Source organism: Oncorhynchus nerka, linkage group LG14 (genome assembly GCF_034236695.1).
Source record: "Oncorhynchus nerka isolate Pitt River linkage group LG14, Oner_Uvic_2.0, whole genome shotgun sequence".
Classification (NCBI taxonomy): Eukaryota; Metazoa; Chordata; class Actinopteri; order Salmoniformes; family Salmonidae; genus Oncorhynchus; species Oncorhynchus nerka.
Genome location: NC_088409.1, coordinates 66821629 through 66845873, shown reverse-complemented (window position 1 = coordinate 66845873; position 24245 = coordinate 66821629). Strand labels below are relative to the sequence as shown.

The following is a 24245-nucleotide window of genomic DNA, read 5'->3' as shown; positions in this document are numbered from 1 at the left end:
CTGACCCACTGAAGGGTTATAATGGTATTGTCTAGCTAGACATCATAGAGCAGTACTGACCCACTGAAGGGTTATAATGGTATTGTCTAGCTAGATATCATAGAGCAGTACTGACCCACTGAAGGGTTATAATGGTATTGTCTAGCTAGATATCATAGAGCAGTACTGACCCACTGAATGGTTATAATGGTATTGTCTAGCTAGGTATCATAGAGCAGTACTGACCCACTGAAGGGTTATAATGGTATTGTCTAGCTAGGTATCATAGAGCAGTACTGACCCACTGAAGGGTTATAATGGTAGATATCATAGAGCAGTACTGACCCACTGAAGGGTTATAATGGTATTGTCTAGCTAGGTATCATAGAGCAGTACTGACCCACTGAAGGGTTATAATGGTATTGTCTAGCTAGATATCATAGAGCAGTACTGACCCAGTGAAGGGTTATAATAGTATTGTCTAGCTAGGTATCATAGAGCAGTACTGACCCACTGAAGGGTTATAATGGTATTGTCTAGCTAGATATCATAGAGCAGTACTGACCCACTGAAGGATTCTAATGGTATTGTCTAGCTAGATATCATAGAGCAGTACTGACCCACTGAAGGGTTATAATGGTATTGTCTAGCTAGGTATCAGTGAGCAGTACTGACCCACTGAAGGATTCTAATGGTATTGTCTAGCTAGGTATCAGTGAGCAGTACTGACCCACTGAAGGGTTATAATGGTATTGTCAAGCTAGATATCATAGAGCAGTACTGACCCACTGAAGGGTTATAATGGTATTGTCTAGCTAGATATCATAGAGCAGTACTGACCCACTGAAGGATTATAATGGTATTGTCTAGCTAGATATCATAGAGCAGTACTGACCCACTGAAGGGTTATAATGGTATTGTCTAGCTAGATATCATAGAGCAGTACTGACCCACTGAAGGGTTATAATGGTATTGTCTAGCTAGGTATCATAGAGCAGTACTGACCCACTGAAGGGTTATAATGGTATTGTCTAGCTAGATATCATAGAGCAGTACTGACCCACTGAAGGGTTATAATGGTATTGTCTAGCTAGATATCATAGAGCAGTACTGACCCACTGAAGGGTTATAATGGTATTGTCTAGCTAGGTATCATAGAGCAGTACTGACCCACTGAAGGGTTATAATGGTTTTGTCTAGCTAGATATCATAGAGCAGTACTGACCCACCGAAGGGTTATAATAGTATTGTCTAGCTAGATATCATAGAGCAGTACTGACCCACTGAAGGATTCTAATGGTATTGTCTAGCTAGGTATCATAGAGCAGTACTGACCCACTGAAGGGTTATAATGGTATTGTCTAGCTAGGTATTATAGAGCAGTACTGACCCACTGAAGGGTTATAATGGTATTGTCTAGCTAGATATCATAGAGCAGTACTGACCCACTGAAGGGTTATAATGGTATTGTCTAGCTAGGTTTTATAGAGCAGTACTGACCCACTGAAGGGTTATAATGGTATTGTCTAGCTAGGTATTATAGAGCAGTACTGACCCACTGAAGGGTTATAATGGTATTGTCTAGCTAGGTATCAGTGAGCAGTACTGACCCACTGAAGGGTTATAATGGTATTGTCTAGCTAGGTATCATAGAGCAGTACTGACCCACTGAAGGGTTATAATAGTATTGTCTAGCCTGATATCATAGAGCAGTGCTGACCCACTGAAGGGTTATAATGGTATTGTCTAGCTAGATATCATAGAGCAGTACTGACCCACTGAAGGGTTATAATGGTATTGTCTAGCTAGATATCATAGAGCAGTACTGACCCAGTGAAGGGTTATAATAGTATTGTCTAGCTAGGTATCATAGAGCAGTACTGACCCACTGAAGGGTTATAATGGTATTGTCTAGCTAGGTATCATAGAGGAGTACTGACCCACTGAAGGGTTATAATAGTATTGTCTAGCTAGATATCATAGAGCAGTACTGACCCACTGAAGGGTTATAATGGTATTGTCTAGCTAGATATCATAGAGCAGTACTGACCCACTGAAGGATTCTAATGGTATTGTCTAGCTAGATATCATAGAGCAGTACTGACCCACTGAAGGGTTATAATGGTATTGTCTAGCTAGGTATCATAGAGCAGTACTGACCCACTGAAGGGTTATAATGGTATTGTCTAGCTAGATATCATAGAGCAGTACTGACCCAGTGAAGGGTTATAATAGTATTGTCTAGCTAGGTATCATAGAGCAGTACTGACCCACTGAAGGGTTATAATGGTATTGTCTAGCTAGATATCATAGAGCAGTACTGACCCACTGAAGGATTCTAATGGTATTGTCTAGCTAGATATCATAGAGCAGTACTGACCCACTGAAGGGTTATAATGGTATTGTCTAGCTAGGTATCAGTGAGCAGTACTGACCCACTGAAGGATTCTAATGGTATTGTCTAGCTAGGTATCAGTGAGCAGTACTGACCCACTGAAGGGTTATAATGGTATTGTCAAGCTAGATATCATAGAGCAGTACTGACCCACTGAAGGGTTATAATGGTATTGTCTAGCTAGATATCATAGAGCAGTACTGACCCACTGAAGGATTATAATGGTATTGTCTAGCTAGATATCATAGAGCAGTACTGACCCACTGAAGGGTTATAATGGTATTGTCTAGCTAGATATCATAGAGCAGTACTGACCCACTGAAGGGTTATAATGGTATTGTCTAGCTAGGTATCAGTGAGCAGTACTGACCCACTGAAGGGTTATAATGGTATTGTCTAGCTAGATATCATAGAGCAGTACTGACCCACTGAAGGGTTATAATGGTATTGTCTAGCTAGACATCATAGAGCAGTACTGACCCACTGAAGGGTTATAATGGTATTGTCTAGCTAGATATCATAGAGCAGTACTGACCCACTGAAGGGTTATAATGGTATTGTCTAGCTAGATATCATAGAGCAGTACTGACCCACTGAAGGGTTATAATGGTATTGTCTAGCTAGGTATCATAGAGCAGTACTGACCCACTGAAGGGTTATAATGGTATTGTCTAGCTAGATATCATAGAGCAGTACTGACCCACTGAAGGGTTATAATGGTATTGTCTAGCTAGGTATCATAGAGCAGTACTGACCCACTGAAGGGTTATAATGGTATTGTCTAGCTAGATATCATAGAGCAGTACTGACCCACTGAAGGATTCTAATGGTATTGTCTAGCTAGATATCATAGAGCAGTACTGACCCACTGAAGGGTTATAATGGTATTGTCTAGCTAGGTATCAGTGAGCAGTACTGACCCACTGAAGGATTCTAATGGTATTGTCTAGCTAGGTATCAGTGAGCAGTACTGACCCACTGAAGGGTTATAATGGTATTGTCAAGCTAGATATCATAGAGCAGTACTGACCCACTGAAGGGTTATAATGGTATTGTCTAGCTAGATATCATAGAGCAGTACTGACCCACTGAAGGATTATAATGGTATTGTCTAGCTAGATATCATAGAGCAGTACTGACCCACTGAAGGGTTATAATGGTATTGTCTAGCTAGATATCATAGAGCAGTACTGACCCACTGAAGGGTTATAATGGTATTGTCTAGCTAGGTATCATAGAGCAGTACTGACCCACTGAAGGGTTATAATGGTATTGTCTAGCTAGATATCATAGAGCAGTACTGACCCACTGAAGGGTTATAATGGTATTGTCTAGCTAGATATCATAGAGCAGTACTGACCCACTGAAGGGTTATAATGGTATTGTCTAGCTAGGTATCATAGAGCAGTACTGACCCACTGAAGGGTTATAATGGTTTTGTCTAGCTAGATATCATAGAGCAGTACTGACCCACTGAAGGGTTATAATAGTATTGTCTAGCTAGATATCATAGAGCAGTACTGACCCACTGAAGGATTCTAATGGTATTGTCTAGCTAGGTATCATAGAGCAGTACTGACCCACTGAAGGGTTATAATGGTATTGTCTAGCTAGGTATTATAGAGCAGTACTGACCCACTGAAGGGTTATAATGGTATTGTCTAGCTAGATATCATAGAGCAGTACTGACCCACTGAAGGGTTATAATGGTATTGTCTAGCTAGGTTTTATAGAGCAGTACTGACCCACTGAAGGGTTATAATGGTATTGTCTAGCTAGGTATTATAGAGCAGTACTGACCCACTGAAGGGTTATAATGGTATTGTCTAGCTAGGTATCAGTGAGCAGTACTGACCCACTGAAGGGTTATAATGGTATTGTCTAGCTAGGTATCATAGAGCAGTACTGACCCACTGAAGGGTTATAATAGTATTGTCTAGCCTGATATCATAGAGCAGTGCTGACCCACTGAAGGGTTATAATGGTATTGTCTAGCTAGATATCATAGAGCAGTACTGACCCACTGAAGGGTTATAATGGTATTGTCTAGCTAGATATCATAGAGCAGTACTGACCCAGTGAAGGGTTATAATAGTATTGTCTAGCTAGGTATCATAGAGCAGTACTGACCCACTGAAGGGTTATAATGGTATTGTCTAGCTAGGTATCATAGAGGAGTACTGACCCACTGAAGGGTTATAATAGTATTGTCTAGCTAGATATCATAGAGCAGTACTGACCCACTGAAGGGTTATAATGGTATTGTCTAGCTAGATATCATAGAGCAGTACTGACCCACTGAAGGATTCTAATGGTATTGTCTAGCTAGATATCATAGAGCAGTACTGACCCACTGAAGGGTTATAATGGTATTGTCTAGCTAGGTATCATAGAGCAGTACTGACCCACTGAAGGGTTATAATGGTATTGTCTAGCTAGATATCATAGAGCAGTACTGACCCAGTGAAGGGTTATAATAGTATTGTCTAGCTAGGTATCATAGAGCAGTACTGACCCACTGAAGGGTTATAATGGTATTGTCTAGCTAGATATCATAGAGCAGTACTGACCCACTGAAGGATTCTAATGGTATTGTCTAGCTAGATATCATAGAGCAGTACTGACCCACTGAAGGGTTATAATGGTATTGTCTAGCTAGGTATCAGTGAGCAGTACTGACCCACTGAACGATTCTAATGGTATTGTCTAGCTAGGTATCAGTGAGCAGTACTGACCCACTGAAGGGTTATAATGGTATTGTCAAGCTAGATATCATAGAGCAGTACTGACCCACTGAAGGGTTATAATGGTATTGTCTAGCTAGATATCATAGAGCAGTACTGACCCACTGAAGGATTATAATGGTATTGTCTAGCTAGATATTATAGAGCAGTACTGACCCACTGAAGGGTTATAATGGTATTGTCTAGCTAGATATCATAGAGCAGTACTGACCCACTGAAGGGTTATAATGGTATTGTCTAGCTAGGTATCAGTGAGCAGTACTGACCCACTGAAGGGTTATAATGGTATTGTCTAGCTAGATATCATAGAGCAGTACTGACCCACTGAAGGGTTATAATGGTATTGTCTAGCTAGACATCATAGAGCAGTACTGACCCACTGAAGGGTTATAATGGTATTGTCTAGCTAGATATCATAGAGCAGTACTGACCCACTGAAGGGTTATAATGGTATTGTCTAGCTAGGTATCATAGAGCAGTACTGACCCACTGAAGGGTTATAATGGTATTGTCTAGCTAGATATCATAGAGCAGTACTGACCCACTGAAGGGTTATAATGGTATTGTCTAGCTAGATATCATAGAGCAGTACTGACCCACTGAAGGGTTATAATGGTATTGTCTAGCTAGGTATCATAGAGCAGTACTGACCCACTGAAGGGTTATAATGGTTTTGTCTAGCTAGATATCATAGAGCAGTACTGACCCACCGAAGGGTTATAATGGTATTGTCTAGCTAGATATCATAGAGCAGTACTGACCCACTGAAGGATTCTAATGGTATTGTCTAGCTAGGTATCATAGAGCAGTACTGACCCACTGAAGGGTTATAATGGTATTGTCTAGCTAGGTATTATAGAGCAGTACTGACCCACTGAAGGGTTATAATGGTATTGTCTAGCTAGATATCATAGAGCAGTACTGACCCACTGAAGGGTTATAATGGTATTGTCTAGCTAGATATAATAGAGCAGTACTGACCCACTGAAGGGTTATAATGGTATTGTCTAGCTAGGTATCAGTGAGCAGTACTGACCCACTGAAGGGTTATAATGGTATTGTCTAGCTAGATATCATAGAGCAGTACTGACCCACTGAAGGGTTATAATGGTATTGTCTAGCTAGATATCATAGAGCAGTACTGACCCACTGAAGGGTTATAATGGTATTGTCTAGCTAGATATCATAGAGCAGTACTGACCCACTGAAGGGTTATAATGGTATTGTCTAGCTAGGTATCATAGAGCAGTACTGACCCACTGAAGGGTTATAATGGTATTGTCTAGCTAGGTATCAGTGAGCAGTACTGACCCACTGAAGGATTCTAATGGTATTGTCTAGCTAGGTATCAGTGAGCAGTACTGACCCACTGAAGGGTTATAATGGTATTGTCTAGCTAGATATCATAGAGCAGTACTGACCCACTGAAGGGTTATAATGGTATTGTCTAGCTAGATATCATAGAGCAGTACTGACCCACTGAAGGGTTATAATGGTTTTGTCTAGCTAGGTATCATAGAGCAGTACTGACCCACTGAAGGGTTATAATGGTATTGTCTAGCTAGGTATCAGTGAGCAGTACTGACCCACTGAAGGATTCTAATGGTATTGTCTAGCTAGGTATCAGTGAGCAGTACTGACCCACTGAAGGGTTATAATGGTATTGTCTAGCTAGATATCATAGAGCAGTACTGACCCACTGAAGGGTTATAATGGTATTGTCTAGCTAGATATCATAGAGCAGTACTGACCCACTGAAGGATTCTAATGGTATTGTCTAGCTAGGTATCATAGAGCAGTACTGACCCACTGAAGGGTTATAATGGTATTGTCTAGCTAGGTATCATAGAGCAGTACTGACCCACTGAAGGGTTATAATGGTATTGTCTAGCTAGGTATCAGTGAGCAGTACTGACCCACTGAAGGATTCTAATGGTATTGTCTAGCTAGGTATCAGTGAGCAGTACTGACCCACTGAAGGGTTATAATGGTATTGTCTAGCTAGATATCATAGAGCAGTACTGACCCACTGAAGGGTTATAATGGTATTGTCTAGCTAGATATCATAGAGCAGTACTGACCCACTGAAGGGTTATAATGGTTTTGTCTAGCTAGGTATCATAGAGCAGTACTGACCCACTGAAGGGTTATAATGGTATTGTCTAGCTAGGTATCAGTGAGCAGTACTGACCCACTGAAGGATTCTAATGGTATTGTCTAGCTAGGTATCAGTGAGCAGTACTGACCCACTGAAGGGTTATAATGGTATTGTCTAGCTAGATATCATAGAGCAGTACTGACCCACTGAAGGGTTATAATGGTATTGTCTAGCTAGATATCATAGAGCAGTACTGACCCACTGAAGGATTCTAATGGTATTGTCTAGCTAGGTATCATAGAGCAGTACTGACCCACTGAAGGGTTATAATGGTATTGTCTAGCTAGGTATTATAGAGCAGTACTGACCCACTGAAGGGTTATAATGGTATTGTCTAGCTAGATATCATAGAGCAGTACTGACCCACTGAAGGGTTATAATGGTATTGTCTAGCTAGGTATCAGTGAGCAGTACTGACCCACTGAAGGGTTATAATGGTATTGTCAAGCTAGATATCATAGAGCAGTACTGACCCACTGAAGGGTTATAATGGTATTGTCTAGCTAGACATCATAGAGCAGTACTGACCCACTGAAGGGTTATAATGGTATTGTCTAGCTAGATATCATAGATCAGTACTGACCCACTGAAGGGTTATAATGGTATTGTCTAGCTAGATATCATAGAGCAGTACTGACCCACTGAAGGGTTATAATGGTATTGTCTAGCTAGGTATTATAGAGCAGTACTGACCCACTGAAGGGTTATAATAGTATTGTCTAGCTAGGTATCATATAGCAGTACTGACCCACTGAAGGGTTATAATGGTATTGTCTAGCTAGGTATTACAGAGCAGTACTGACCCACTGAAGGGTTATAATGGTATTGTCTAGCTAGGTATTACAGAGCAGTACTGAGCCACTGAAGGGTTATAATGGTATTGTCTAGCTAGATATCATAGAGGAGTACTGACCCACTGAAGGGTTATAATGGTATTGTCTAGCTAGATATCATAGAGGAGTACTGACCCACTGAAGGGTTATAATGGTATTGTCTAGCTAGATATCATAGAGCAGTACTGACCCACTGAAGGGTTATAATGGTATTGTCTAGCTAGGTATCATAGAGGAGTACTGACCCACTGAAGGGTTATAATGGTATTGTCTAGCTAGATATCATAGAGGAGTACTGACCCACTGAAGGGTTATAATGGTATTGTCTAGCTAGATATCATAGAGCAGTACTGACCCACTGAAGGGTTATAATGGTATTGTCTAGCTAGACATCATAGAGCAGTACTGACCCACTGAAGGGTTATAATGGTATTGTCTACCTAGGTATCATAGAGCAGTGCTGACCCACTGAAGGGTTATAATGGTATTGTCTAGCTAGATATCATAGAGCAGTACTGACCCACTGAAGGGTTATAATGGTATTGTCTAGCTAGATATCATAGAGCAGTACTGACCCACTGAAGGGTTATAATGGTATTGTCTAGCTAGACATCATAGAGCAGTACTGACTCACTGAAGGGTTATAATGGTATTGTCTAGCTAGATATCATAGAGCAGTACTGACCCACTGAAGGGTTATAATGGTATTGTCTAGCTAGATATCATAGAGCAGTACTGACCCACTGAAGTGTTATAATGGTATTGTCTAGCTAGATATCATAGAGCAGTACTGACCCACTGAAGGGTTATAATGGTATTGTCTAGCTAGGTATCATAGAGCAGTACTGACCCACTGAAGGGTTATAATGGTATTGTCTAGCTAGGTATCATAGAGCAGTACTGACCCACTGAAGGGTTATAATGGTATTGTCTAGCTAGGTATCATAGAGCAGTACTGACCCACTGAAGGGTTATAATGGTATTGTCTAGCTAGGTATTATAGAGCAGTACTGACCCACTGAAGGGTTATAATGGTATTGTCTAGCTAGGTATCATAGAGCAGTACTGACCCACTGAAGGGTTATAATGGTATTGTCTAGCTAGGTATTATAGAGCAGTACTGACCCACTGAAGGGTTATAATGGTATTGTCTAGCTAGGTATCATAGAGCAGTACTGACCCACTGAAGGGTTATAATGGTATTGTCTAGCTAGGTATTATAGAGCAGTACTGACCCACTGAAGGGTTATAATAGTATTGTCTAGCTAGGTATCATATAGCAGTACTGACCCACTGAAGGGTTATAATGGTATTGTCTAGCTAGGTATTACAGAGCAGTACTGACCCACTGAAGGGTTATAATGGTATTGTCTAGCTAGGTATTACAGAGCAGTACTGAGCCACTGAAGGGTTATAATGGTATTGTCTAGCTAGATATCATAGAGGAGTACTGACCCACTGAAGGGTTATAATGGTATTGTCTAGCTAGATATCATAGAGGAGTACTGACCCACTGAAGGGTTATAATGGTATTGTCTAGCTAGATATCATAGAGCAGTACTGACCCACTGAAGGGTTATAATGGTATTGTCTAGCTAGGTATCATAGAGGAGTACTGACCCACTGAAGGGTTATAATGGTATTGTCTAGCTAGATATCATAGAGGAGTACTGACCCACTGAAGGGTTATAATGGTATTGTCTAGCTAGGTATCATAGAGCAGTACTGACCCACTGAAGGGTTATAATGGTATTGTCTAGCTAGGTATCATAGAGCAGTACTGACCCACTGAAGGGTTATAATGGTATTGTCTAGCTAGGTATCATAGAGCAGTACTGACCCACTGAAGGGTTATAATGGTATTGTCTAGCTAGGTATTATAGAGCAGTACTGACCCACTGAAGGGTTATAATGGTATTGTCTAGCTAGGTATCATAGAGCAGTACTGACCCACTGAAGGGTTATAATGGTATTGTCTAGCTAGGTATTATAGAGCAGTACTGACCCACTGAAGGGTTATAATGGTATTGTCTAGCTAGGTATCATAGAGCAGTACTGACCCACTGAAGGGTTATAATGGTATTGTCTAGCTAGGTATTATAGAGCAGTACTGACCCACTGAAGGGTTATAATAGTATTGTCTAGCTAGGTATCATATAGCAGTACTGACCCACTGAAGGGTTATAATGGTATTGTCTAGCTAGGTATTACAGAGCAGTACTGACCCACTGAAGGGTTATAATGGTATTGTCTAGCTAGGTATTACAGAGCAGTACTGAGCCACTGAAGGGTTATAATGGTATTGTCTAGCTAGATATCATAGAGGAGTACTGACCCACTGAAGGGTTATAATGGTATTGTCTAGCTAGACATCATAGAGCAGTACTGACCCACTGAAGGGTTATAATGGTATTGTCTAGCTAGATATCATAGATCAGTACTGACCCACTGAAGGGTTATAATGGTATTGTCTAGCTAGATATCATAGAGCAGTACTGACCCACTGAAGGGTTATAATGGTATTGTCTAGCTAGACATCATAGAGCAGTACTGACTCACTGAAGGGTTATAATGGTATTGTCTAGCTAGATATCATAGAGCAGTACTGACCCACTGAAGGGTTATAATGGTATTGTCTAGCTAGATATCATAGAGCAGTACTGACCCACTGAAGTGTTATAATGGTATTGTCTAGCTAGATATCATAGAGCAGTACTGACCCACTGAAGGGTTATAATGGTATTGTCTAGCTAGGTATCATAGAGCAGTACTGACCCACTGAAGGGTTATAATGGTATTGTCTAGCTAGGTATCATAGAGCAGTACTGACCCACTGAAGGGTTATAATGGTATTGTCTAGCTAGGTATCATAGAGCAGTACTGACCCACTGAAGGGTTATAATGGTATTGTCTAGCTAGGTATTATAGAGCAGTACTGACCCACTGAAGGGTTATAATGGTATTGTCTAGCTAGGTATCATAGAGCAGTACTGACCCACTGAAGGGTTATAATGGTATTGTCTAGCTAGGTATTATAGAGCAGTACTGACCCACTGAAGGGTTATAATAGTATTGTCTAGCTAGGTATCATATAGCAGTACTGACCCACTGAAGGGTTATAATGGTATTGTCTAGCTAGGTATTACAGAGCAGTACTGACCCACTGAAGGGTTATAATGGTATTGTCTAGCTAGGTATTACAGAGCAGTACTGAGCCACTGAAGGGTTATAATGGTATTGTCTAGCTAGATATCATAGAGGAGTACTGACCCACTGAAGGGTTATAATGGTATTGTCTAGCTAGATATCATAGAGGAGTACTGACCCACTGAAGGGTTATAATGGTATTGTCTAGCTAGATATCATAGAGCAGTACTGACCCACTGAAGGGTTATAATGGTATTGTCTAGCTAGGTATCATAGAGGAGTACTGACCCACTGAAGGGTTATAATGGTATTGTCTAGCTAGATATCATAGAGGAGTACTGACCCACTGAAGGGTTATAATGGTATTGTCTAGCTAGATATCATAGTGCAGTACTGACCCACTGAAGGGTTATAATGGTATTGCTAGCTAGGTATCAGTGAGCAGTACTGACCCACTGAAGGGTTATAATGGTATTGTCTAGCTAGATATCATAGAGGAGTACTGACCCACTGAAGGGTTATAATGGTATTGTCTAGCTAGATATCATAGAGCAGTACTGACCCACTGAAGGGTTATAATGGTATTGTCTAGCTAGACATCATAGAGCAGTACTGACCCACTGAAGGGTTATAATGGTATTGTCTACCTAGGTATCATAGAGCAGTGCTGACCCACTGAAGGGTTATAATGGTATTGTCTAGCTAGATATCATAGAGCAGTACTGACCCACTGAAGGGTTATAATGGTATTGTCTAGCTAGATATCATAGAGCAGTACTGACCCACTGAAGGGTTATAATGGTATTGTCTAGCTAGACATCATAGAGCAGTACTGACTCACTGAAGGGTTATAATGGTATTGTCTAGCTAGATATCATAGAGCAGTACTGACCCACTGAAGGGTTATAATGGTATTGTCTAGCTAGATATCATAGAGCAGTACTGACCCACTGAAGTGTTATAATGGTATTGTCTAGCTAGATATCATAGAGCAGTACTGACCCACTGAAGGGTTATAATGGTATTGTCTAGCTAGGTATCATAGAGCAGTACTGACCCACTGAAGGGTTATAATGGTATTGTCTAGCTAGGTATCATAGAGCAGTACTGACCCACTGAAGGGTTATAATGGTATTGTCTAGCTAGGTATCATAGAGCAGTACTGACCCACTGAAGGGTTATAATGGTATTGTCTAGCTAGGTATTATAGAGCAGTACTGACCCACTGAAGGGTTATAATGGTATTGTCTAGCTAGGTATCATAGAGCAGTACTGACCCACTGAAGGGTTATAATGGTATTGTCTAGCTAGGTATTATAGAGCAGTACTGACCCACTGAAGGGTTATAATGGTATTGTCTAGCTAGGTATCATAGAGCAGTACTGACCCACTGAAGGGTTATAATGGTATTGTCTAGCTAGGTATTATAGAGCAGTACTGACCCACTGAAGGGTTATAATAGTATTGTCTAGCTAGGTATCATATAGCAGTACTGACCCACTGAAGGGTTATAATGGTATTGTCTAGCTAGGTATTACAGAGCAGTACTGACCCACTGAAGGGTTATAATGGTATTGTCTAGCTAGGTATTACAGAGCAGTACTGAGCCACTGAAGGGTTATAATGGTATTGTCTAGCTAGATATCATAGAGGAGTACTGACCCACTGAAGGGTTATAATGGTATTGTCTAGCTAGATATCATAGAGGAGTACTGACCCACTGAAGGGTTATAATGGTATTGTCTAGCTAGATATCATAGAGCAGTACTGACCCACTGAAGGGTTATAATGGTATTGTCTAGCTAGGTATCATAGAGGAGTACTGACCCACTGAAGGGTTATAATGGTATTGTCTAGCTAGATATCATAGAGGAGTACTGACCCACTGAAGGGTTATAATGGTATTGTCTAGCTAGGTATCATAGAGCAGTACTGACCCACTGAAGGGTTATAATGGTATTGTCTAGCTAGGTATCATAGAGCAGTACTGACCCACTGAAGGGTTATAATGGTATTGTCTAGCTAGGTATCATAGAGCAGTACTGACCCACTGAAGGGTTATAATGGTATTGTCTAGCTAGGTATTATAGAGCAGTACTGACCCACTGAAGGGTTATAATGGTATTGTCTAGCTAGGTATCATAGAGCAGTACTGACCCACTGAAGGGTTATAATGGTATTGTCTAGCTAGGTATTATAGAGCAGTACTGACCCACTGAAGGGTTATAATGGTATTGTCTAGCTAGGTATCATAGAGCAGTACTGACCCACTGAAGGGTTATAATGGTATTGTCTAGCTAGGTATTATAGAGCAGTACTGACCCACTGAAGGGTTATAATAGTATTGTCTAGCTAGGTATCATATAGCAGTACTGACCCACTGAAGGGTTATAATGGTATTGTCTAGCTAGGTATTACAGAGCAGTACTGACCCACTGAAGGGTTATAATGGTATTGTCTAGCTAGGTATTACAGAGCAGTACTGAGCCACTGAAGGGTTATAATGGTATTGTCTAGCTAGATATCATAGAGGAGTACTGACCCACTGAAGGGTTATAATGGTATTGTCTAGCTAGACATCATAGAGCAGTACTGACCCACTGAAGGGTTATAATGGTATTGTCTAGCTAGATATCATAGATCAGTACTGACCCACTGAAGGGTTATAATGGTATTGTCTAGCTAGATATCATAGAGCAGTACTGACCCACTGAAGGGTTATAATGGTATTGTCTAGCTAGACATCATAGAGCAGTACTGACTCACTGAAGGGTTATAATGGTATTGTCTAGCTAGATATCATAGAGCAGTACTGACCCACTGAAGGGTTATAATGGTATTGTCTAGCTAGATATCATAGAGCAGTACTGACCCACTGAAGTGTTATAATGGTATTGTCTAGCTAGATATCATAGAGCAGTACTGACCCACTGAAGGGTTATAATGGTATTGTCTAGCTAGGTATCATAGAGCAGTACTGACCCACTGAAGGGTTATAATGGTATTGTCTAGCTAGGTATCATAGAGCAGTACTGACCCACTGAAGGGTTATAATGGTATTGTCTAGCTAGGTATCATAGAGCAGTACTGACCCACTGAAGGGTTATAATGGTATTGTCTAGCTAGGTATTATAGAGCAGTACTGACCCACTGAAGGGTTATAATGGTATTGTCTAGCTAGGTATCATAGAGCAGTACTGACCCACTGAAGGGTTATAATGGTATTGTCTAGCTAGGTATTATAGAGCAGTACTGACCCACTGAAGGGTTATAATAGTATTGTCTAGCTAGGTATCATATAGCAGTACTGACCCACTGAAGGGTTATAATGGTATTGTCTAGCTAGGTATTACAGAGCAGTACTGAGCCACTGAAGGGTTATAATGGTATTGTCTAGCTAGATATCATAGAGGAGTACTGACCCACTGAAGGGTTATAATGGTATTGTCTAGCTAGATATCATAGAGGAGTACTGACCCACTGAAGGGTTATAATGGTATTGTCTAGCTAGATATCATAGAGCAGTACTGACCCACTGAAGGGTTATAATGGTATTGTCTAGCTAGGTATCATAGAGGAGTACTGACCCACTGAAGGGTTATAATGGTATTGTCTAGCTAGATATCATAGAGGAGTACTGACCCACTGAAGGGTTATAATGGTATTGTCTAGCTAGATATCATAGAGCAGTACTGACCCACTGAAGGGTTATAATGGTATTGCTAGCTAGGTATCAGTGAGCAGTACTGACCCACTGAAGGGTTATAATGGTATTGTCTAGCTAGATATCATAGAGCAGTACTGACCCACTGAAGGGTTATAATGGTATTGTCTAGCTAGATATCATAGAGCAGTACTGACCCACTGAAGGGTTATAATGGTATTGTCTAGGTAGGTATCATAGAGCAGTACTGACCCACTGAAGGGTTATAATGGTATTGTCTAGCTAGGTATCATAGAGCAGTACTGACCCACTGAAGGGTTATAATGGTTTTGTCTAGCTAGATATCATAGAGCAGTACTGACCCACCGAAGGGTTATAATGGTATTGTCTAGCTAGATATCATAGAGCAGTACTGACCCACTGAAGGATTCTAATGGTATTGTCTAGCTAGGTATCATAGAGCAGTACTGACCCACTGAAGGGTTATAATGGTATTGTCTAGCTAGGTATTATAGAGCAGTACTGACCCACTGAAGGGTTATAATGGTATTGTCTAGCTAGATATCATAGAGCAGTACTGACCCACTGAAGGGTTATAATGGTATTGTCTAGCTAGATATAATAGAGCAGTACTGACCCACTGAAGGGTTATAATGGTATTGTCTAGCTAGGTATCAGTGAGCAGTACTGACCCACTGAAGGGTTATAATGGTATTGTCTAGCTAGATATCATAGAGCAGTACTGACCCACTGAAGGGTTATAATGGTATTGTCTAGCTAGACATCATAGAGCAGTACTGACCCACTGAAGGGTTATAATGGTATTGTCTAGCTAGATATCATAGATCAGTACTGACCCACTGAAGGGTTATAATGGTATTGTCTAGCTAGATATCATAGAGCAGTACTGACCCACTGAAGGGTTATAATGGTATTGTCTAGCTAGATATCATAGAGCAGTACTGACCCACTGAAGGGTTATAATGGTATTGTCTAGCTAGATATCATAGAGCAGTACTGACCCACTGAAGGGTTATAATGGTATTGTCTAGCTAGGTATCATAGAGGAGTACTGACCCACTGAAGGGTTATAATGGTATTGTCTAGCTAGGTATCATAGAGCAGTACTGACCCACTGAAGGGTTATAATGGTATTGTCTAGCTAGGTATCAGTGAGCAGTACTGACCCACTGAAGGGTTATAATGGTATTGTCTAGCTAGGTATCATAGAGGAGTACTGACCCACTGAAGGGTTATAATGGTATTGTCTAGCTAGGTATCATAGAGCAGTACTGACCCACTGAAGGGTTATAATGGTATTGTCTAGCTAGGTATCAGTGAGCAGTACTGACCCACTGAAGGGAGGGAAGCCACACAGCAGGATGTATGTGATTACTCCAGCTGCCCAGATATCGACCTTCAGCCCGTACCTGTCAGAGGACAACACACACACCTGTTAGATGACAATGCACACACCTGTCAGAGGACAACACACACCTGTCACATAGACACGTACCCTGTCTCAGCGATGATCTCAGGTGCTACATAGGTGGGGGTGCCACAGACCAGGTAGAGGAGTCCATCCACCAGGCTAGCCAAGCCAAAGTCTCCCAACTTCAGAGACTTACTACCATCCTGATGCTCATACACCTGGGACATACAGTGAAGCATAGGCCGGGATTCAATGGAGGGCGCGTTACAGACTTTTAAAGGTCATCTATGGTTGAGTCGACATGCACAGCATTTCCCCTGAATGCGATCTCTCGCACTTTAACACACCTTGCATTGAATCCCGGCTAGATATAAACAGAAATATACAAACACACAAAAACATAATGTACACACACACACACACACACACACACACACACACACACACACACACACACACACACACACACACACACACACACACACACACACACACACACACACACACACACACACACACACACACACACACACACACACACTCTCACCAGCAGGTTCTCAGGTTTGATGTCTCTGTGCACGATGTTGAGGCTGTGCAGGTACTTGATGGCACTGGCCAGGTTATACAGCATCCCACTAGCATCTCTCTCTGTGTATTTACTAGAGGAAGTGATGGCATCAAACAGGTCACCCCCCTGTGGACCAATACACACATTACACCTCACAACATGCAGAGTTGTAATGAACAGAACTGACCTGCATGACTCTATTCATAACAGGGTGTAATCTATGAAACGCATGGCCAGGTACAGCTCATCTTGAGCAGCTTGCCAGGGTCTAAGCTCGGGACCACTCAGGCCACTGTCTGTGCCCTTTCCTCTCTGTATCCCTCACTAAACCTGTCTCCAAAATCTACTGTTCTTCTCGCTCTCCTCAAACTCACCTTGACCAGCTCCATGACCAGGTAAAGCTCGCTGTAGGTGTCCATTTCCTCGATCAGCAGAACGATGTTGGGGTGTTTGACACGACGGAGGATGGACACCTCGTTCTGGATCATGTGTTCCTGGGGAATAACAACAAGGAATGGTCAGGTTACAGTTATTAATAGTATTCTTAATAGTACTGTAGTACAGGTAATAATAATATAACAATACTACTACTATCAAACTACTGGAGACCGTGCAGTCATTTTCATTGGGTGGAGGATACACAAGGAAATATTCAGCGACTTAACGGTCTGCTACTATGAGCTGAGCAAGTCCCATGTTTATGCAAATTGACAGTGGCGCGACCCCTCAATAACCATTCGGAAGAGGTAGGGTCTCACTAGCTCGCTTTGACATCCTGCTTGATAGGCATTAACAAATGTCATGTGTTCCGATGATACACCCACAAAAAGAGAGCTCTGTGATTCCTTACTACTCTGTAGCTTTCGTTATAACCGGGCTGATATAGGAGTAGTTCTCACCTTTCCCCTACATTTGCCTTTGTTGATGATCTTCAGGGCGTATTCTCTGCCGGTACATCTCTCCACACATTCTTTAACCACAGCAAAGGTACCGTCACCTAAAGTCCTCCCCACCTTGTACCTCTCAGCGATGGACGGAGGGATGGAGGGACATTCATCACTCAGCAGGTTCAGCTCCGCTATCAAACCAGGCAAGCAGGAGAGTTCGGTCATGTCTGCTACTGCACTCTCCACTCCACAGTCCCCAGACTAATAATGGTTAATTAAATCTGTGTCGAGGAAGATCAGTGCTATAGCGCAATTTACATTTAAAGGTAATTTCCAATTGAGCCGACAAATGCAGCGTCTACTGTAAATGCAGTTTCCGTGAACGTGGGAACATTGCCTTTAATTGTCAGTTGCGCTATAGTGCTGATCTTCGGCGTTATGGATTGAATCTAGGACTACATCTCTGTCCCATAGGCACCATATCGCCTATACAGTGTACTACTTTTACTTACTTTGTTTACTGACTTTTACTGACTGGTCAAAAGCAGTGCACTATAAAGGGAATAGGATGCAATTTGGGACACTGCCAATGCCTTCTAGCGCATGCTCAATGGGAAGACTGCCAATGCCTTCTGGAGCATGCTCAATGGGAAGGCTGCCCTTAAACATGTATACAGTATGTCCTCTCTCCTCTCTCCTACCTTCACTACCTGCTCCGTCTCCCTCATCCATGGAGCTACACACCTTGGTGGAGGCTAGAGACAGGGACGAGCCACTGTGTTGGGACCCCTGAGAGAGGGAGAGATCATACATGCTTTTTGAACAAATGGATGTTGACAGTTTGGGCATCTATAGACTATCTCTGGGGGACTATCTATAGGGGACTATCTATAGGGGACTATCAATACGGGACTATCAATGGAATATTATATATAGGGGACTCTCTATAAGGGACTATCTATAGGGGACTGTCTACAGGGGACAAGGACCATGCCCTAGGACCATGCCTCAGGACTACCTGACATGATGACTCCTTGCTGTCCCCAGTCCACCTGGCCGTGCTGCTGCTCCAGTTTCAACTTTTCTGCCTTATTATTATTGGACCATGCTGGTCATTTATGAACATTTGAACATCTTGGCCATGTTCTGTTATAATCTCCACCCGGCACAGCCAGAAGAGAGCCAGAAGAGGACTGGCCACCCCACATAGCCCCACATGGTTCCTCTCTAGGTTTCTTCCTAGGTTTTGGCCTTTCTAGGGAGTTTTTCCTAGCCACCGTGCTTCTATACCTGCATTGCTTGCTGTTGGGGTTTTAGGCTGGGTTTCTGTACAGCACTTTGAGATATCAGCTGATGTACGAAGGGCTATATAAATACATTTGATTTGATTTGATTTGGCAATCTATAGGGGACTATATATAGGGGACTATCTATATGGGACTATCTATAGAGGACTATCTATAGAGGACTATCTATATGGGACTATCTATATGGGACTACATATAGGGGGCTCTCTATAAGGGATGTTTACATACACTTAGGTCGGAGTCAATAAAACTTGTTTTTCAACCACTCGGTTAGGCCATCTACTTTGTGCATGACACAAGTAATTTCTCCAACAATTGTTTACAGACAGATTATTTCACTTATAATTCATTGTATCACAATTCCAGTGGGTCAGAATTTCACATACACTAAGTTGACTGTGCCTTTAAACAGCTTGGAAAATGACAGAAAATGATGTCATGGCTTTAGAAGCTTCTGATAGACTAATTTACATAATCTGAGTCAATTGGAGTTGTACCTGTGGATGTATTTCAAGGCCTACCTTCAAACTCAGTGCCTCTTCGCTTGACATCATGGGAAAATCAAAAGAAATCAGCCAAGACCTCAGAAAAACAATTGTAGAACTCCACAAGTCTGGTTCATCTTTGGGAGCAATTTCCAAACGCCTGAAGGTACCACGTTCATCTGTACAGACAATAGTACGCAAGTATAAACATTATGGGACCATGCAGCCGTCATACCGCTCAGGAAGGAGATGCGTTCTGTCTCCTAGAGATGAACGTACTTTGGTGCGAAAAGTGCTAATTAATCCCAGAACAACAGCAAAGGACCTTGTGAAGATGCTGGAGGAAACAGGTACAAAAGTATCTATAACCACAGTAAAACGAGTCCAATATCGACATAACCTGAAAGGCCACTCAGCAAGGAAGAAGCCACTCCTCCAAAACTGCCATAAAAAAAGCCAAACTACAGTTTGCAACTGCACATGGGGACAAAGATCGTACTTTTTGAAGAAATGTCCTCTGGTCTGATGAAACAAAAATAGAACCGTTTGGCCATAATGACCATCGTTATGTTTGGAGGAAAAAGGGGGAGGCTTGCAAGCCGAAGAACACTATCCCAACCGTGAAGCACAGGGGGTGGCAGCATCATGTTGTGGGGGTGTTTTGCTGCAGGAGGGACTGGTGCACTTCACAAAATAGATGGCATCATGAGAAGAAAGATTTTGTGGATATATTGAAGCAACATTTCAAGACATCAGTCAGGAAGTTAAAGCTTGGTCGCAAATGGGTCTTCCAAATGGACAATGACCCCAAGCATACTTCCAAAGTTGTGGGAAAATGGTTTAAGGACAACAAAGTTAAGGTATTGGAGTGGCCATCACAAAACCCTGACCTCAATCCTATAGAAAATTAGTGGGCAGAACTGAAAAAGTGTGTGTGAGCAAGGAGGCCTACAAACCTGACTCAGTTACACCAGCTCTGTCAGGAGGCGTGGGCAAAAATTCACCCAAATTATTGTGGGATGCTTGTGGAAGGATACTCGAAACATTTGACCCAAGTTCAACAATTTAAAGGCAATGCTACCAAATACTAATTGAGTGTATGTAAACTTCTGACCCACTGGGAATGTGATGAAAGAAATAAAAGCTGAAATAAATCATACTCTCTACTATTATTCTGACATTTCACATTCTTAAAATAAATTGGTGATGCAAACTGACCTAAAACGGGGAATTTTTACTAGGATTAAATGTCAGGAATTGTGAAAACTGAGTTTAAATGTATTTGGCTAAGGTGTATGTAAACTTCCGACTTCAACTGTATATGGGGCAATATATAGGGGACTCTCTATAGGGGACTATATATAGGGGACTCTCTGTAGGGGATTATATATATGGGACTATCTATAGGGGACTGTCTATAGGGGACTATATATAGGGGACTATAACTAGGGGACTATCTACATGGGACTATATATAGGGGACTCTCTGTAAGGGATTATATATATGGGACTATCTATAGGGGACTGTCTATAGGGGACTATATAGGGGACTATATATAGGGGACTATAACTAGGGGACTATCTAAAGACAGTCTTTAGGATACTATGGGCTCTGTTCAATCAGATCCTTTTTAGCCGACATCCGCATATCGGTGGTGTTGGCGGTGTCGGAGGTGGAACTGCGTTAGAGCTGTCAAATCTACAAGCGACTCCTGGAATTAAAACCTAAAGCCGACATTACCCTTGGCTGCATGGAGTCGCATTAAGAGAAATCCCATGCAGCCTTGTTTACAAGTTCAAAAACTGGAATGTGAGACGTAATCTACACCTTGATTAGGCTGATAGAAATCCTCATTATTATGTTTAATGATTTTCAGTTTCAGCGTCATTATTTCTGTAGGCTATAGCCTACACATTCTCGTTCTGAGCTTCTAATGGGAGTGGGACGGGTGTGACTTTGTGGCAATGATCAAGAGCAGCTGGTCTCCGATGCTCCAATTCGAGAGCAGCTCCAATGCAGCTACACCTCCAATACCGCCCAAAACATTAACTATGTGGGTGGCAGCTATAACCGGTAACGCTTGATCCGATTGAACATAGGCTTATGTTAATAAAGCGTTGTGATTATATTAGTAAAGCATTGGGTGGTCCTACCCTGCGTCGTTGGAGACTAGCAGGACTGGTGGGAGAGGGGCTGGGGGACTTCCCTGAGCGAGGAGTCGACAGCTGACTGCCTGCCGTCCCATTGGCTACAGTACAGACACAAGAGGTTAGAGGTCAGTGAAAGACACTGCTCATTCAGTTGGTTGCTGATAAGAAGGGCAAACACACATTGCTGAAAAATTACAGATGTTGATTCTGCAGGTGACTTATGCACCCACGCACGCACGCACAAAACACACACACTCACAGGGCCATACCTGAACCTGAGCTTCGGCGTGAGCCTCCTCCTCTGGGTGAGTAGCGTCCCAGCAGAGAGGAGATCCGACCGTATGACGTCGACTTCACCACCCTACACTCTGGAGGGAGAGGACACACAGTCAGATATACCACACACACACACACACCTATACACACACACACACACTAATTACTCCTGTGACATTCTAATTTAAATGTTATGGTACTGTTATCATAACTATCTCACCACTCTCATCTAAGAGGAAGTCATCTTGGTAGCGAAACTTCTCTGGACCACAGGCCATAAAGATGTCATCGTCACCAAAGAAGTCCTGAAGGCATGTCACCTGGAACAGACCGACAGATAGACAGTGTCAGTCACCTGGAACAAGGATACCACAAACAAACTAGTCTTCACATGACTTTATTATATTTATTATTGATATGACACAGACAGGTAGCCTGGGTACCAGACCTGTTTGTGCTATCATTCCAATCATTGCCACTCCTTGTCATATGCCACACTTCTGATGGTGTTTGACCTATGACAAGGAGTGGCAAGGATTGGAATGACAGCGCAAACAGGTCTGGTACCCAGGCTACCTGTCTGTGTCATATCAATAATAAAGATAATAAAGTCATGTGAAGACTAGTTGTTTGTGGTACAATAGTACGCAATTGTACGAAAGTATAAACACCATGGGACCACGCAGCCGTCATACCGCTCAGGAAGGAGATGCGTTCTGTCTCCTAGAGATGAACGTACTTTGGTGAGAAAAGTGCTAATTAATCCCCAGAACAACAGCAAAGGACCTTGCGAAGATGCTGGAGGAGACAAGTACAAAAGTATCTATATCCACAGTAAAACGAGTCCTATATCGACATAACCTGATAGGCCGCTCAGCAAGGAAACCAAACTACGGTTTGCAACTGCACATGGGGACAAAGATCGTACTTTTTGGAGAAATGTCCTCTGGTCTGATGAAAAAAATGTAACTGTTTGGCCATAATGACCATCGTTATGTTTGGAGGACTGTGGAGCACAGGGGGTGGCAGCATCATGTTGTGGGGGTGTTTTTCTGCAGGAGGGACTGGTGCACTTCACAAAATAGATGGCATCATGAGGCAGATAAATGTCTCTGGTACAGAGACTAACAGACTGGGTATATCTCTCTCTGAACTGTACTTCCTCCCCCTCCCCGTTTAATCTGAGCCTAGAAGAAAGTCTGTCCTCCCTCCCCGTATCCCTCCCACTCCTCTCTCCCCACTTCCCTGTAACCCACTCCTCTCTTCCTTCCCTGTATCCCTCCCCCTTCCCTGTATCCCCCTCCTCTCTCCCCCTTCCCTGCCTCCCCATCCTCTCTTCTTCCCCTTCCCTTTATCCCTCCCCCTACTCACTCCCCGCTTCTCCCACCTCCTCACTCCCTCCTCCGTATCCCTCCACTCTCCCTACTCGCCCTGCCCCTAACTGTTAGAACTGTTAAGACTCCATGGATTGAGGAGGAATTGAAAAACTGTATGGTTGAAAGAGATGGGGGAAAAGGAGTGGCTAATAAGTCTGGCTGCATATCTGACTAGCTGACATATGGCAAACTGAGAAATGCTGTGACTAAACTCTTGTAAACTGTCATGGTCAAAATGTATAGATTTAATGGTTGTAAAGATGGGGAGAGGTCTGTCTGTAATAAAGAAATGCTCTGCGTTTTTGACACCATACTACAAAAACAAGTCCTGTAGGTTCTAGTTTTGTCTTATCTTGATTATTGTCCAGTCTTGTGGTCGAGTGCTGCAAAGAAAGACCTAGTTAAGCTGCAGATGGCCCAGAACAGAGCAGCACATCTTGCTCTTCATTGTAATCAGAGGGCTGATATAATAATCCTATGCATGCCAGTCTCTCTTGGATAAGAGTTGAGGAGAGACTGACTGCATCACTTCTTCTTTTTATAAGAAACAATGCGCTTAAAATTTTAAAATGTTTGCATAATCAACTTACACACAGCTCTGACACACACACTTACCCCACCAGACATGCCACTAGGGGTCTTTTCACAGTCCCCAAATCAGGAAAAAATTCAAGAAAGTGTATTATATAGAGCCATTATTGCATGGAACTCCATTGCATCTCATATTGCTCAAATTATCATGGTTTCAAAAAACAGATAAAGCAACACCTCACGGCACAACGCCTTTCCCCCATATGACCTAGACAGTTTTTGTGTATGTCTTGATATGTAGGCTACGTGTGCC

The 24245-nt window shown here is 42.1% G+C and overlaps 1 protein-coding gene across 1 annotated transcript in view; it reads right to left on the bottom strand.

Moving 5' to 3' along the window:
* Positions 1-24245, bottom strand: part of LOC115118313 (serine/threonine-protein kinase DCLK1-like) — a 71091-nt gene that overhangs the window by 32620 nt on the left and 14226 nt on the right. Inside the window, exons 3-11 of the mRNA XM_065000304.1 lie at positions 22246-22345; positions 22019-22117; positions 21753-21847; positions 18509-18596; positions 17820-17998; positions 17295-17414; positions 16900-17046; positions 16437-16570; positions 16273-16350 (exon numbers count right to left, since the gene is read on the bottom strand). Of these exons, the coding sequence (XP_064856376.1) occupies positions 16273-16350; positions 16437-16570; positions 16900-17046; positions 17295-17414; positions 17820-17998; positions 18509-18596; positions 21753-21847; positions 22019-22117; positions 22246-22345 (1040 nt within the window). The remainder of the gene's footprint in view (positions 1-16272; positions 16351-16436; positions 16571-16899; positions 17047-17294; positions 17415-17819; positions 17999-18508; positions 18597-21752; positions 21848-22018; positions 22118-22245; positions 22346-24245) is intronic.